Source organism: Leptodactylus fuscus, chromosome 2, assembly GCF_031893055.1.
Source record: "Leptodactylus fuscus isolate aLepFus1 chromosome 2, aLepFus1.hap2, whole genome shotgun sequence".
Taxonomy (NCBI): Eukaryota; Metazoa; Chordata; class Amphibia; order Anura; family Leptodactylidae; genus Leptodactylus; species Leptodactylus fuscus.
This window is the reverse complement of record NC_134266.1, coordinates 266,651,063-266,666,454: the sequence shown is the minus strand read 5'-3', so window position 1 is coordinate 266,666,454 and position 15,392 is coordinate 266,651,063. Positions and strand designations below refer to the sequence as shown.

At 45.1% G+C, this 15,392-nt stretch overlaps 1 protein-coding gene across 2 annotated transcripts in view; it reads right to left on the bottom strand.

Annotated features, from left to right (window-relative positions):
* ME3 (malic enzyme 3) overlaps window positions 1–11,924 on the bottom strand; it is a 127,855-nt gene extending 115,931 nt beyond the window's left edge. The window contains exons 1-2 of one of the 2 annotated variants that reach the window (XM_075266215.1): window positions 11,888–11,924; window positions 1,415–1,643 (exon numbers count right to left, since the gene is read on the bottom strand). In XM_075266215.1, coding sequence (XP_075122316.1) covers window positions 1,415–1,636 — 222 coding nt within the window. In that variant the 5' untranslated portion in view covers window positions 1,637–1,643; window positions 11,888–11,924. Of the gene's footprint in view, window positions 1–1,414; window positions 1,644–8,131; window positions 8,217–11,887 lie in introns of those variants that run through there. The other variant, XM_075266214.1, reaches the window with a different exon arrangement.
* Between the last annotated feature and the right edge of the window lie 3,468 nt (window positions 11,925–15,392).

The window sequence follows — 15,392 nt, the reverse complement described above, 5'->3', positions numbered from 1 at the left end:
GGCTGAATTTGATGGACACATGTACCTATCGATAATATGGGGCAAGTGCAAGGCCCACCGTGTGGCCAGACATCCCAGAAAACCCCTTTGACCAAAGTTTCCCCATACCCCAACTCATCTCAATGGGTATGGACAAAACTTAGACCCTTCCATCATCAACTTTGAGTCATCAGTGTGGCTACAGGGGTGTGTAGAAGATCCAGTCATAGCCTTAGTGCAATGGCGGCCACTGCTATGCACTTTACTGCATTTGTTATATTTGTGCTAATTCTAAAAGAGACCCTTCAAGTCACAACAATGTGATAGGCAATAGCTAAATCAAGGTGGGGAGTCTAAGGGGTTCCTTGGTAATCATCCTTTACAGGGATCTACATTTTGTTGCAGGGAACCCTAAGGGTGCATGCACACTGAGTAACGCCGGGCGTGTATGAGAGCCGTACACGCCGGCGTTACAGCAGGGCTGCCGAACACTTCCCATTCACTTCAATGGGAGCGCTCGTAACAGCGGCGTTTACGAGCGCTCCCATTGAAGTGAATGGGAAGTGTTCGGCAGCCCTGCTGTAACGCCGGCGTGTACGGCTCTCATACACGCCCGGCGTTACGTAGTGTGCATGCACCCTAAGGTCGCACTGCCTAGAATATTCCTGGATCAGTGGTAGTAGCATAAAGCAAGATGTAGTCAGGAGGAATCCGGAAGACGCCAACAACAAACCAGGCTCAGGAACAAAACCGAGGTCAATACCAAAGAAGTAAAACTAGAGCCAAAAGCAGGTCCAAGGGACTGAACAGAAGTGGAGTCAGATACAAGCCGAGGTCAGGACCTGGATAAAACCTCTCAACCCCAGGCAGTAAGTGAGGGATCTGATTGAGGATTTATAGGCATTGATCCCAGTCAGTGGATCAGCAGTCAGGACAGGGAAGAATTAACCACTGCACTGCTGAAGCAAAACGTATACACAGGTTGTGCAGAATATGCCCTCTACCAAACAAGGGGGCCACCACTATAAGTGGCATCTGGATTTCTATTGGGGCCCAGATACCCCTTATTAAATTGAATTACACAATTAGAAAGAAAAAAAAAAAAAAAAAAAGGATTTGCTTTTCTGCAACAGCGCCCCTCATGTCAATGTCTGGTATTGCACTCTAATGTATTATTGAATGGGGCTCTAAACTATATACTATAGGAAATATTTCCGAAGGACATTCCTGGCATTGCTGTGATAGCAGATCAGGCTCCAGGCATGTGTGGAGTGTAAACTTCTCCTCTCAAGGACATTGCAGAAATGACACCGCTATAGCGAGGTAAATAAGGAATAAGAACAAGCTATACGGCCTGTAGAACCCTGCGAGTGCCAATGGATCAGTATATATAGGGAGTAAATACAGCAGACTACACCTATAGATAATGACTTACCTTATTGAGTTGGGGGTTTCTGGTGATATCATAACCCCTCTTTTTGATAACCGGGGTCTTGTCTGGATGCACAGCAGCAGGCCCTGAGTGGCAAACCCTCACCAACTCCAATGCAGCTCTGTGAGGAGTCCTGACAAGCGGAAGCCAGGATCCCATCCTCAGGGCGCACCTGGATATTTGGCTTCCCACGGACATGGTGTGTTTAGCGATCAAGCTGTTCATCTTTTATCTAAAAAACAGAGAAAATATATAAACATACTGCAGACACCCCAAAATCTATTGGCTAAGACCGCAAGACAAATTAAATAATACCAGTCTCCGGGTGTAGCAAAGCTGAGAGGACATGAAATGACGGTGATAAAACTGCGGGTAAATGTCGAAAATCCTTCCCCCAACATGTTTGATCTCACTAATATGGGTCATGGAAGATCAGTCATTCCTCCATTCCTTTGACAAACTGCAGATCAGAATTGGTTGAAAGGCAACTGGCTGCAGCAGGATTTGCGGACCCGCAATTACGGTTAAAATTATGGTCATGTACATGAAGTCTAAAAAGGTCCGTTCACGACCTCAACCAACTCCAGTTGTTTGCAATTCCGATACTGGCACATTTGCAATTTTTCTCTGTAGACCCCACGTTCCTGAGTAATCAGTGCTGTTAGTTTTGGTGTCTGATAGGACACTTAGGCTCTAGACCAGGGGTCCTCAAACTTTTTAAACAGTGGGCCGGAGGCAGAGCAGGTCGCACAGACATCGGGAGCGGTGCCCTCCAATAGGTAAAGTGAAGTGCGCTCCATGGCCTGGCCCGAGCTCCCCAGGAGCTTCATTATAAATGCACGCCTGCCGGCGTTGTCGGCGGGGCCAGACAGAAGTGCTTGGCGGGCCGCATGTGGCCCTCGGGCCGCAGTTTGAGGACCCCTGCTCTAGACTGTCAGGTGGTAGTCTAAGGGGGGAAAAACGACAAGGGGAAATTATTCAGATTTCTCTTACACTGTCCAACCAGAGATTGTAACGCACGCCCCTTTGTATGACTGAGACTACCGACTTGACAGAGATTCTAATTAACATCAAGCACTAAAAACTAACAGCACTGATTGCTCAGGAATGGTGTGGTCTAGTGGAAAAAAAATCCCAAGAGCACTGGAATCAGGATTTGCACTTATTAAAGGATGCAAAGAACTGGAGTTGGTGTAGGTGATGACTCTTAAAGAGAGGAAAAAAATGGGCCAAGGTAGCCATGTCATTGACCATCATGCTTTTCATACAACTGCAAAAACAAAAAGTTGCAACAGCATTCTACTACACCAAGACCATTACTGCTATATCTACTGTACTGTATATAAAATACATGAAAATAAGGTTCTTGGTTAACACTCAGACCAAATTATATAAGCCCATCTGCCAGGGACAAGGTGGCCTCTTTGCAAGGAAACCCTGCACTACAATGAGCCACCATTCCCCGAGTCTTGGCCACCAGTGATTTCTGCCATATTATTCTTGGCATACACTACAACTACCATAGTCTCCTCTCTCTGCATATGGGACCCCACTAAATGAATTAAGGTCTAAGCAGCCATGACACCGGGCACCTAATTTATATGGTTTGGCAGTGCTGACTATTTTTGTGTTTGTTGCATTATAAAACTGGTTCCATCATTTTGATAAATGGCGACATCAAAGACCTCCAGGTCTTCCACTACCTGCAAAGGTGAAAACAAAGGCGGATTGTGCAGAATGGAAGCATGAGCGACGTTACACAACAGCAATGACCTTGTGCATAAATTTAGACCTGGAAAAAAATTCCAAACCAAGGCCAAGGATAGTCTGATTGGAAAAAACAAATGGCAAAATTAAACAGTCAAAAATGTACAAATTTAGGCTCTTGTTTGGCTCTATGCAACCTCTATAGTGTATGGGGATGTTGAAGTGTGAACAATGAGGACACAGCACAGTTCCTTCAAACTGATGATGGTCAAGGGTCTTGAAAATGAGAATCGCCAATTGATATGTTTTGCTCATGTTACAAGCCTCCATTGGGGTTTTTGTTGGAGTTTACATCACTCCTGAAGAGGACGCACTATCTATTCCGGCCAAATGGAGGCCCTACCTTGTCCTGCATTACTTGGTGTTAATGGACCTTATGCATTTCTGAAAGCGTCTGCCCATATTCCAAAAAACAAACAAAAACAGCTTTGTTATCTAGAAGTGAGGGCAAGTTATGGATGTTATGTCTCAGCTTGAATGTTCCCTGCAGATAAGTACTGAAGGCTCATAGACATCTGAACTAGATAAGAGACTTCAGAGAATATTCTCACACTTCTGAACTCCCATTAGATGATCTGAAGAAAGCGGGACCGTTGTGACCAAAGATTCCTGCACAAACCTGATGACCAGACGTAGTCTATACTACCGTACCTAATGTTCATAAGGAGATGTATTGAAAAAAAATTGCAATACCATGGTATATGGGGGTACAAAAGTATAAGTCTCCACCAGGCCCTAGGATCCCAAAGGCAACATAAGAAGACAGGTGATCCAAATTTCCAGAGTAAGGGCTAGTTCACACGGGGACATGAGGAGGATTTCGACAGCGGAATACGGTGATTTTTCTGCTAGCAGAGAAAAAACAGCGACATGACCTTTCTTCAGGCGTTTTCCGCCTGAAGAAAGCAATAGAAGTGAAAGGGAGGCGAAACTGCACGTTTTTTTGCAAAAATAAGCAACGCTTTTTTTTTTGCAAAAAAACGCGCGGAAAAAAATGTGACGTTTTTTTTTTTAGCCCATTCACTTTACTGGAAGGGAAAACAGCCTGGCTTTTTTTTTCTAAGCTGTTTTTTCCAAAAAAAAAAAAAAAAGCTCCAAAATAAACACTTGGCAAGGTCCAAAAAAAGCTTCCTAAATAAGAAGCTTTTTTTTTCCAGTGGCAAAATAAGCCACGTGTTATGTACGTGTGAACTAAGTGGGCGTTCACACTACTGTCAGTGTCTGACAGGTAGTGTCCGCTCCTAGTGTCTGTTCAAAATCTCACACGGACATTAGGAGCGGACACTAGCTGTGTCCGTGACACTTGTCATTTATTTCAATGGAGATCGGGTGCGTTCTTTTGCACTCCGTGCCCTTCCTTCACTGTCCACTTGTAAAGATGTCCGACTTTTCAAGCGGACAGAAAAACCCGACATGTAGGGTTTTCTGTCCGCTTGAAAAGTCGGACATCTTTACATGCAGACAGTGAAGGAAGGGCACGGAGTGCAAAAGAACGCACCCGATCTCTATTGAAATAAATGACAAGTGTCACGGACACAGCTAGTGTCCGCTCCTAATGTCCGTGCGAGATTTTGAACGGACACTAGGAGCGGACACTACCTGTCGGACACTGATGGTAGTGTGAACGCCCCCTTACCCTAAAAATTTTTAATTTGGCATGTGATAGTCCAGAAACATTTCAGAAAATAATCCAATAATCTCATATTAGGCTATGTTCACATGGCGGAATTTGTACAAAATGAAAAATTGAGCTTCAGGTATTGGAAGCTGAAGAAGTTTTCTATGACCAAATTCTGCTGCAGAGTCCACCATGGAAGTTGCGAATTCTGCACCATCCGGGTAGAATTTTTCTGCCACCCATTCACTTTAAAATGTGAATTTGGCGGAATCCAAAAATTCAGGCATGATGCTAGCTGAATCCATCTCAAATTCAGCCTTATGAACAAACTCTTTCTGGACATCACCCCGAAGCGCCATAGTGACAAAGTTGCCTACGCTTGAAGGTAAAATCTCAGCATCAAAGGTATAGTTGCCGGTGAGTATACGGCTTACAACCAAAAAAAAAAAATAAAAAATTATATATATATATATATATATATATATATATATATATATTATAAGGAATCACCAAAAATTTTAGCTGCAGGTTATACTCTTCTATGACTGTCCACTGTTAATTTCGAATATTTCATAGTCCAGATCCCTATAGCGGCAAATTTAAGGAATTTTACTATACAAAAATTTGCCGTTTCCCTGGATGGCTCAGTGGGGACGGGTCCTGGCACGGGATCGCTGGTTTGATTCCAGTATAACGTGTGAAGTGACCTTCATTTCTCTCTCGTATTTGTCGTGTAAACAGGATTAGCTACGTAATAGAGACGGCTAATGTTTCCATGACAATCAGAGACGCTCCTCGGGCCTGGACAGCGGCCGCGCACAATACAGGCCCCTATAGATGCATCTCCGTTTATATAGACATGCGCATCCAAACAAACATTGTCGCTGCTCAAACCAACACCCCCCTTAACCGCGAACGGACACCCCCAATGTTAACATTTGGGAAATTCATTTTAACAAGCCATAGATTACAATACTGGGCCTCATTTCTCACAACTTCCCATAAACCAATCAGAGCGCAGCTTTCATAGCTTAAACGACTCTGGAGAATTGTAAGCTGAGCTCTGATTGGCTGCTATGGGCAACTAGAGTTAGGATAAGTAAGGCCTACTGTATTTTGTGCAAACTTATCCTCATTTGTAGTATACATGGAGAATCTGTTAAAGGGACATACAGCAACACGTGCCTTTAAGGAGCAAAACTAGTTTACAATAAATCTAGGTGATACAGATACAGTTCTTACAGTGACGGTCACCCAGCTTACTCAGCCTCCTGAATGTCAAATTGGCACAAAACTAAAGGCTAAAAAAAACACAGGGGATAATGACAGGAGGGTAGCCATTATAGATGAGCGAGTACTGTTGGGATCAGCCGATCCGAACAGCACGCTCCATAGAAATGAATGGAAGCACCTGGTACTTCCGCTTTGACGGCGGCCGGCCGCTTAACCCCCTGCGTGCCGGCTACGTCCATTCATTTCTATGCGAGCGTGCTGTTTGGATCGGCTGATCCGAACAGTACTCGCTCATCTCTAGTAGCCATCACAAAACCACTGCAATCTAACGTAGTGGCATTGTAGAGGAGATTTAAAGGGGAGGTCCAAGGGGCGATGGATAATGAACAGTGATGACCTATCCATTCATCTGAATAGGATCAGAGCTGCTCCGGCCATATACAGTTTCCGGCAGCAAAATAAGCTGAGGCCGGGTTCACACCTGCGCCCCGGTCTCCGCTTTTGGTTTCCACCTTCTGCTCGAGAAACTGGATAGGAGACGGAAACCGACAGTCACTTTTCAAAGCCACTCATTTGAATGGGTTTGCAAAGTGTCCGCCCGTGAGCATTTTATGGTCTACGCGGCGAAATCGTTTTTTTTTTTAACCGGACACAAAGTCGGACATGCAGGATTTTGTATCCGGTGAAAAAGAAAACTGTTTTGCCGCGGAGACCATAAAACACTCACCTGTCGGCAGAAGACGGACACCTAAAAGCGGAGGCCAGGGTGCAGATGTGAACCCGCCCTGATGGAGGCAAGGTTCAGGTGTCAGACTCCAACTGATCTAATATGAACTAGATCCTTCGGCTGGCGCCCCACATGGAGTCATCGCCACTACAAAGTGGAGGGGATTCTATCGGATCCAATCCACACATTTAAGAAAAATATGTGCTGCTGTTGCGTCTTTGGAAATCGAACCACGCCAATTATACCTACGGAAACGCCTCCGGTTTCCCTATAGGTATAATGGAAGCAGAAAATCTGCAGAGGAAACCTCTGCGGATTTTATGTGAGAAGCGCTGAAGTAAAAACCGCAATGTGTTACGCCGCAGTTTTTCCCACAACGCTTTTTTGCTGTGCCTGCTATGTGGGTCTGTGCCCATAGACATATCATAGTTTCATTCGTTACTTGACCGTCCTGTTTTTCATGTTCACAATGTCTGTGAAAAACTGTTTGACTGTCTATCATATGTCAAAAATCTGCCCCAGTGAGCCCGTGCGGCCATTAAAACGCCATTTACAATACCATAGGTGAATGGGTATACCTTGTACATTACTGTACAACTAGTCAGATCCTACTCAAGGAAAGCTGGGTGACCACCTGCTGTAGGCGCTGCAATATTGAATGCCCCATCTTTCCCAAGGACAGACCTGGCGACCTGCCAGAAGACTCCTCAAGGACTTAAAGGGGTTCTCTCATCACTGACAACCTCTTTAATTTTGGAAGCGGGTGTCACGATAAACTTGAACTTGCCAAGTTTAATTCTTGTATCTGACATTTTTAATACAAAATCAATGGCGCATTTTCCAGCACGACTTAAAGATTATGCAGACGTAACCGTAAAATACAACCAAGATCTTACGAAACATCTGCAAGGATCTGCCCTTAATTCTCCCAAGAACCCATGTAAACAAGACGTCTAAGCCCGTACCAGTAAGCCGGGGGTTTTGCAAATAACACACACACATCTCTCATTGCGTAAGTCCGCATACCCCCCCAGGCCTACGCTAAATATAGCCCCTTTTTAGTTATGCATTTGGAAATCGAATCTACACCGTTCAGGCGTGCAAGAGTTAAAATCATGGAGACTTCACGCACTTCCGCAATTCGCTGTCATCCGATGAAAACATAATATTACCCCTGAGAAGAGATTCGTGTTTCTACCTGCATTGAACTACCTAATAATATAGTGATACTGTATATTGCACTCCACAATGCAAAGATCTACAGCCAGGAACTACACAAAAACACACAAAAATACAATGTATCCCTGCAAGGAAATAAGAAGACGTAAGATAAAGGCCAGGCTGCAGACATGTCCGCCTTCTTTGTATCATTTACCTCCAGGCTCTCTGCAAGGACCAGCAGCAGCTGCATTCAGCAAGGCAGGAGTTAAGTGCACCGCTCTGTATTAGGACACAGACAAGGCTGCTTTTTTCTTTTCTTTTTTTTTTTTTCGACAACTTTATTGAGCAGAGCAACGTGTGCACACTATTAAGATGCTAAGGCAGGAAATTTGAGTACTGCAAGGACTAGTGGCCACAATAGTCTGGACTCATGTCTGCAACTGAACCAAGCCGAATGCATGCAAGAATTTTATTTTTGCATTTAAGGCTGGGAATGCACTTGCAGTTTTTTAATGCAGCTGTTTTTTAATTTTTCAATTCCCTTTAAATCCAGTATTGGCTACAACACTGTTCTGTAGTGGACACACAAGTTCTGCGGTTATTACATGGCTTTGTTGTATTATATAGCTGGGGCCCAGAACTAGCTGCACGAGAAAATACTCAGACTCTGGCGGATCAATAGTGATCACCTGGGTGCTTACGGAGAGAGAGCACCCTCATAGGGTCTCCCAAATTGAGATTGCGGAGTACTGATGGGTAGTCATGGTAGTCAGATGGTCAATCAAGGACCTCCTGACTGCCTTGCCCTATTAGTCCGGGGCCACATGTGTCATAACACTGCTGCAAAAGCCGCAGCGGTTTACAGTCCCTGCAAAGTTGATGGGATTCTTGCAAACCCCGTCCACACATTGCAGAACAATACTCGCAGCGGACACACTGCGATTTCCAAAACGGTTGCGGTTTTCGAAATCGCAGCATGTCAGTTATACCTAAGGAAATGCCGGCAGTTTCCCTATCGTTATAATGGAAGCAGAAAGTCCGCAGCGGAAATCTCTGTGGATTTTCTGTGAAAAACGCTGCAGGAAAACCTACAATGAGTTGCAGACGCTGTTTCTCCGCAGCACTTTTTGGATGCAGCCCAGCCTTAGCCTTACACATGGGGAGCCTATGTACAATGTACTGCAAAACAGAAGTATTACAGTATATTGTACAGGGGATAGGGTGATCTCATGTTCAAATCCCCTTGTGGGACAGTAGAAAAATTTTAAAAAGCAGGTACAAAAAAAAAAAAAAAAAAATCATAAAAAAACTAAATAAGGCCCCATGGACAGGAAACGCTGCACTAACGCGCTGCGGGAACAACTGCAGCGTGACCGCATCGTGGTTCTTCACACAGAGCTTTGAACAGAAAGTTCATAGAGATTTCCTCCATGGACTTTCTGTTACAATTATATCTACGGGAAAGCCGCCGGCGTATCCGTAGATATAATTTACATGCTGCGATTTTCAAAACGTGTCCGTGCTGCGATTTTTTCCGAAAAGTGGGGATGGGATTCGCATGAACATCGGGGACCCAAATGTAGACTCTCTGCTGGATCCCCATGGCAGGGGTTTGAAAAATAAATGGAACACCCTTTGGGGTCACATGTCAATAATTTCCAGTATGACTACGAAAACCAAAGCTACTTGAACATGGCCATGTGTAGTCTGCGGCATGGATTACACACGTATTGGTATTTGGGAGACGTTGAAAATTATTTGACAGAACCACAAAATATGGAGCAGGACCTATACCTGTGGCCAACAGGTCCTGCTCCCTATTTTGCATCTTTTCATTTTAGCCCAAAAACAGAGCCGCACAAACTAGGACTATATTTATGAGCCTATTTTTATCGCCATTGCAGATAAAACGTACGGTTGTGTGCATGAGGCCTAATTCAAGGACATGCTATAATATAACTTATGCAGACTACAGGCTGTATATAAAACAGGGCACAGGAAGTTACTTAGATAGATATACAAGTCTATAACAGTATTTTTAGGGATTGACCCTAAAAAGGATTATGGGCGTCAAAGTAAGGTCCCCGATTTTGGACACTATGTAAGAAAGGTGGTAATATATGAGCACAGGATCCAGGCAGGTGGCAGATATTGCCCGTGTCGGACTGAAGTTCCTTGGGTCCACCAGATTAAATGATTTTGGGGGCCACCTTCCAACAACCTCTAAAAAAACAATACCTTTCAAAATTGGGCGCCTAGTAGGACCACTACTGTGTTAGAGCTTGGACCCATCGGAGAATCCTTTGGTACTCTGGTGGGTCAGTCCGACACTGGATATTACACACTTCTGGATGGAAATTGATAACCCTTATATACTCGTGGGGGATAACACAAGGACCAAATGCCCTCTGGGCGTGCGGACACCTCTGTGCACGAGTATCAATGACTGAATTTGGGCTTACACGCACAGATCTCTGACCGATCACATCAATCTTGCAGATAATGGAATCAGTGTGACATGGCCATTCACTTACGTTTTTGTAAACCCGTATGTGTTACTTTTTTCTCAGTGTTGGTCATTTTCATTGGTGTAGTAATAGGTCATGGGGCCCTGCAACTGGCTTTGTTATAGGGGCCCTGTTTTATGGAGGGCACTATGCATGGCCCTGTTATGGGGACACTGAGTCTGCCTTTGTTAGTTGGGAATGTGGTCACTATTGTGGGGGCACTATCGCATAGAAAAGTTATGGTAGTCATCCAGATTCGTCTGTAAGATTGTTTTATACCAGTGGTCAGTAACCTTTGGCACGCCAGCTGCTGTGAAACTACAACTCCCAACATGCTCCATTGGCTTCCATGGGAGTTCCAAGAACAGCAGAGCAAGTATGCATGCTGGGAGTTGTAGTTTTACAATGGCTAGACTCGTGTTGAAGGTTACCTATCCCTGTTCTATACCATCAAAAAACGCACGTACTTGTGCACTGCTTACACACCGCACTCATAACAAGTGCCCCGTGTCGGATCACTGGCATCACTGGTCCAGAGGCAATGGCAGATTGATGTGCATTCTACAAAATGTCACATGACATATAATGAATACCAGCACAGAGGTCTAGAGATGGGACGTGTTGCCATTTAGAGTGCCCAATACCACCCAATGCATTGGCACAGCAGGAATTATAATCACATGTAATATACGACTGATGTTTATACATAAAATCCTGTAGCATATTCGTCAGCGTCCTAAAATCAAAGATAGGTCCCAGCTCAAACCATGTACAACATATCCCTGTGTGCCCACATAAGAGAGAAGGCCAGTGACAACCACAGAACCTCCCCATAAGTGTCAGCCACAGAACCTCAGCGTCAGCCACAGAACCCCCCCATTAGTGTCAGCCACATAATCCCCAAGCCACAATACCCTTATAAGTGTTAGTCAGAAAATCCCCCATAAGTGTCAGCCACAACATCCCCATCAATGTGAGCCACAGAACCCCCATAAGGGTCAGGCACAGAACCCCCATGATAGTCAGCCATAACCTCCCCATAAGTGTCAGCCATAACATCCCCAATAATCTCAGCCACAACATCCCCATAAAAGTAAACCATTGTACCCCATTAAGTTCCCACCACTATCCCTCCAATAACCATAAGCCTCAGGACCTCCATTGTCAGTCACTGTACCCCCATATACTTTACAGACTCCCCTTATTGTACATTTGTCTAACTTCTTCCAAACTCCTTAATTCCGGCTCATTTGCAGTGATAAGTGCGGTACCCCGTTATCTGAAGGATATCTACTAGTTACAATTGCTCTTGTACCTTCCAAATTGAGGGATCCCCTATTATCCTGACAGACCCAGACCTTAGAGCTCCCTGTCCAGCTGAGTATAAAGAAGTCTGGCCATTTAGGAGTTAATATCCGGCATGGCTGGTTGTTGTGCTTTATGTCCCTATAGATATGCATTACCTCCGCAGTGTACAGCTCTGTCCTGTGGCACTTGCTGCGAGGGTCTGAGTGACAGGCCGGGCATGTGACTGATATAGGGCATTCTGCAGGCAGCACTCCCCTCTACCCCTCCAATCCCAGCTCAGAGTCTGGGGGCTGCTGCGTCCAACAAGTGTTCCTAATTTACCTTATGGTGAACATATTGTCAGCTGCAAAGACCTTATAGAAGAGCGGAATCCGTCTCCTTATAACACAGAGCATTGCACTGAATATATATATGACTATACCGTATATAATGTGTCTCATCAGGAATTTCAGGGTCCCATACAAGTACATTTTTGTGTCCCCCTGATTGATAAGGGGGTCTACATGACTGGGTGGGTGGGCAGGAATCGTCAGAGACTTCAAACTAGGGGCACCCCTTCCAAATATTACTGGTATATCGGTCTGTGCCATCAGTACTAGTCGTGGCCCCCACACAGTATAATGCTCCCCAGTGGCCCTACATGAAGTTTAATGCTCCCCAGTGCCCCCAAACACAATATAATGCTCCTCAGTGACCTTCACACTGTATAAAGCTCCCACTGGACCCCACATAGTATAATGTTATTCAGTATAATGCTCCTCAGTGGTCTACACACAATATAATGCTTACCAATGGTACCCCCACAGTATAATCTTACCCAATGGTTCCACATAGTATTATGATCCCCAGTGGCCTCTACACAGTATAATGCCTCCCCCCCCCACACAATATATTATTCCTTAATGGTTCCCACAGAATAATAATAGAATGTTACCCTGTGGCCACCACAGTATAATGCTTTCCGGTGGTTCCAGTGGTCCCCGTGCAATATGATGGTCCCCAGTGGCCTCAACACAATATAATGTCCTTGGTTGCCCCCACACAGTGCCGCACCTCTCATGAGGCGACCTGAAGCGACCGCTATGCTATTGCTGACCTAAGCCTTAGCGTCACCATCTCGGCAGCCCGGCATGGGAAGCGAGCAGTGGATTGGGTGGCCCTGTGGACGCAGCGCTGCTCCAGAGGCCGCCCCTCACGCTTAGCAGAGAGCAGGTCTCCCTGCCTGCTCTCTGCCTGCTAACGCCGCCCCATCCGCCCTCCGCTCCGCCCTCTCCTCCTGGCTTTCTGTCGTCCGCCTCAGGCGGCAAAAAAGCTAGGTTCACCCCTGCCCCCACACACAGTATAATGTTCTTTAGTGGCCCCTAAACAGTATACTAGTCCCATGTTCCCTCCACACAGTATAATGATTTACAGTTGCCAGGCCCCCACACAGTATAATACTCCCCAGTGGCCCCATTACATAGTATAATGCTCCACAGTGGACCCCATACAGTATAATGAAAGCCACTGCTCCCACAACGTATAATGCTTTCAAGTGCCACCCCCCCACACACACACACAGTATAGTGCTACAAGATGTCCTCCACAGAGTATAATGCTCCCCAGTGGTCCCCTTTATAATGCTCCCCACATAGCATAATGCTCCACAGTGGCCCCCATACAGTATAATGACAGCCAGTGCCCCCACTAAGTATAATGCTTTCAAGTGTCCCCCATACAGTATAGTTCTACAAGATGTCCTTCACACAGCATAATGCTCCCCAGTGGCCCACTTATAGTATAATGCTCCCCAGTGCTGCCCACATAGCATAATGCTCCACAGTGGTCTCCATACAGTATAATGTTTCCCAGTGACCTCTACACACAATGGCCTGTACACACAATGGACTCTACACACAGTACAATTTTTTGCATTTAGGGGAAGTAAGTCACCAGACATCAGCATGACAACCCAGCCCTACAGATATACAGGTTAAGGTCACCCGGATCAAACTGTGTTTTCCCCTTGTAAATTGCTGCCCCGATTGCCGATATATCGCCATTAGGGTCCCCTGAATCAATCTATCTGGGTTGATATTCTGGATTTTGATAAAAGAACATTATCATTATCCAATCTGATTCATGTATGTAATGCCAGAACTGCAGTGAAGACTGACACAGTACAGCGGTAGAAGGCAGCAGAGCAAATTCACCAATTGTGTTACTTCCATGGCTAAAAGGGTCAAAAATATTTTTCTTTTTGAATTCTTTGACCCTGAAAATCCATTGCGATGATATAACGTACAACTGTTGTACTGCGGGTGCCAGATGTTATACTCTAGTGAGTATCGAGTATTGAACATGGATTCAACAATGTCTTACAAGTGTGAACCGAGCCTTAATCCTCTAGGATCCTCAGAAGGAAACAGACCTTGTCATAAACACAGACAATGTGGAGGAGCAGAGATAAGAAAATGCAGCAAATTCCTGAAATGAGAAATGTAAATCTTGTGTTTTCTCAGGGATTTCGCCAGCTTTATTCTAGTGAAAGTGCAATAAGGAAATGAGATGAAGATTATGGGATTACGGTTTTCTCAGGTCAGAACGACTCACGTGTTTGACTTTTGTTTTGCCTATGGCGGAGTGGGAAGTGATACCGTCTTATGTATCCGTATTGAGGAACCTTTGATACATAAGGAGACCCTTGGGTTATAAATGGAACATGTTCTGTGTAACGGAGCAAAGGTATACGTCTTCCTCCGGATGGTCTTTTGAATCAACACGGACGCAAGAGGTCGGGAGACAACAGCAATTTATTGTAATCCACAAAGTTAGTAGCCGGCGGTGGTCACATCAACCGTAATAACAATAAGTCCACAGAAGTCACAATCCAATGATAACTTTGGTTCCTTGGTCCTGTAACTAAGTCCTGGCTCTCTGCAGAGCTGTGCACAGGCCGGCTAACACATACTAACTCCAGCTACATCTATATACTAAGACTGTTACACCTATATCTGTGGGGGGGAAGGGCTGAGTCACAGATCCTTCCCCCCTCACCTATACCAAGGAGAGCAGACTCCCTGTCTCTTTTGAACAATGCACAGTCCAACATCTTCTTGGAGACACTGAGCAGATTATCTCCACCCATTGTCCTCACTGGTCCTCACTAGTTAGAGGGATTTGCATACAATGTGCTAACACACTAGACCCTAATCAGCCAACTACACACTGATGTTTACAACAGGTTAGAGAATACATTCCACATGAAATATATATTACACATTGCCTATTGCCGGACTCTAACCATCCCGTGACATTCTGTTATAATTGTTGCATTGGGATCCAAGAACTTCTCAAACAGTACACCACCATGTCCCAGCCTATCAACCCAGCCCCGTAGAGAGATAGGTTAGGATCACGTGAATTAAATGGTGTTTTCCCCTTGTGAATGGCTACCTCTGTTGCCGAGATATCACCACAAGTTCTTTGCAGCAATGACATCGCCCTCATTGCTCCAAAGGAGTGATTTGCAAATTGACTAAAACAGCAATATCTCAGCAATGGGGAGGAACAATAACTGGTATTATACTGTGTGGGAGACACACTAAGGGGGCATTACAGTGACGTAACTACCACCATAGCAGCAGAGGCAGATGCCACAGGGCCCGGGACATTAGGGGC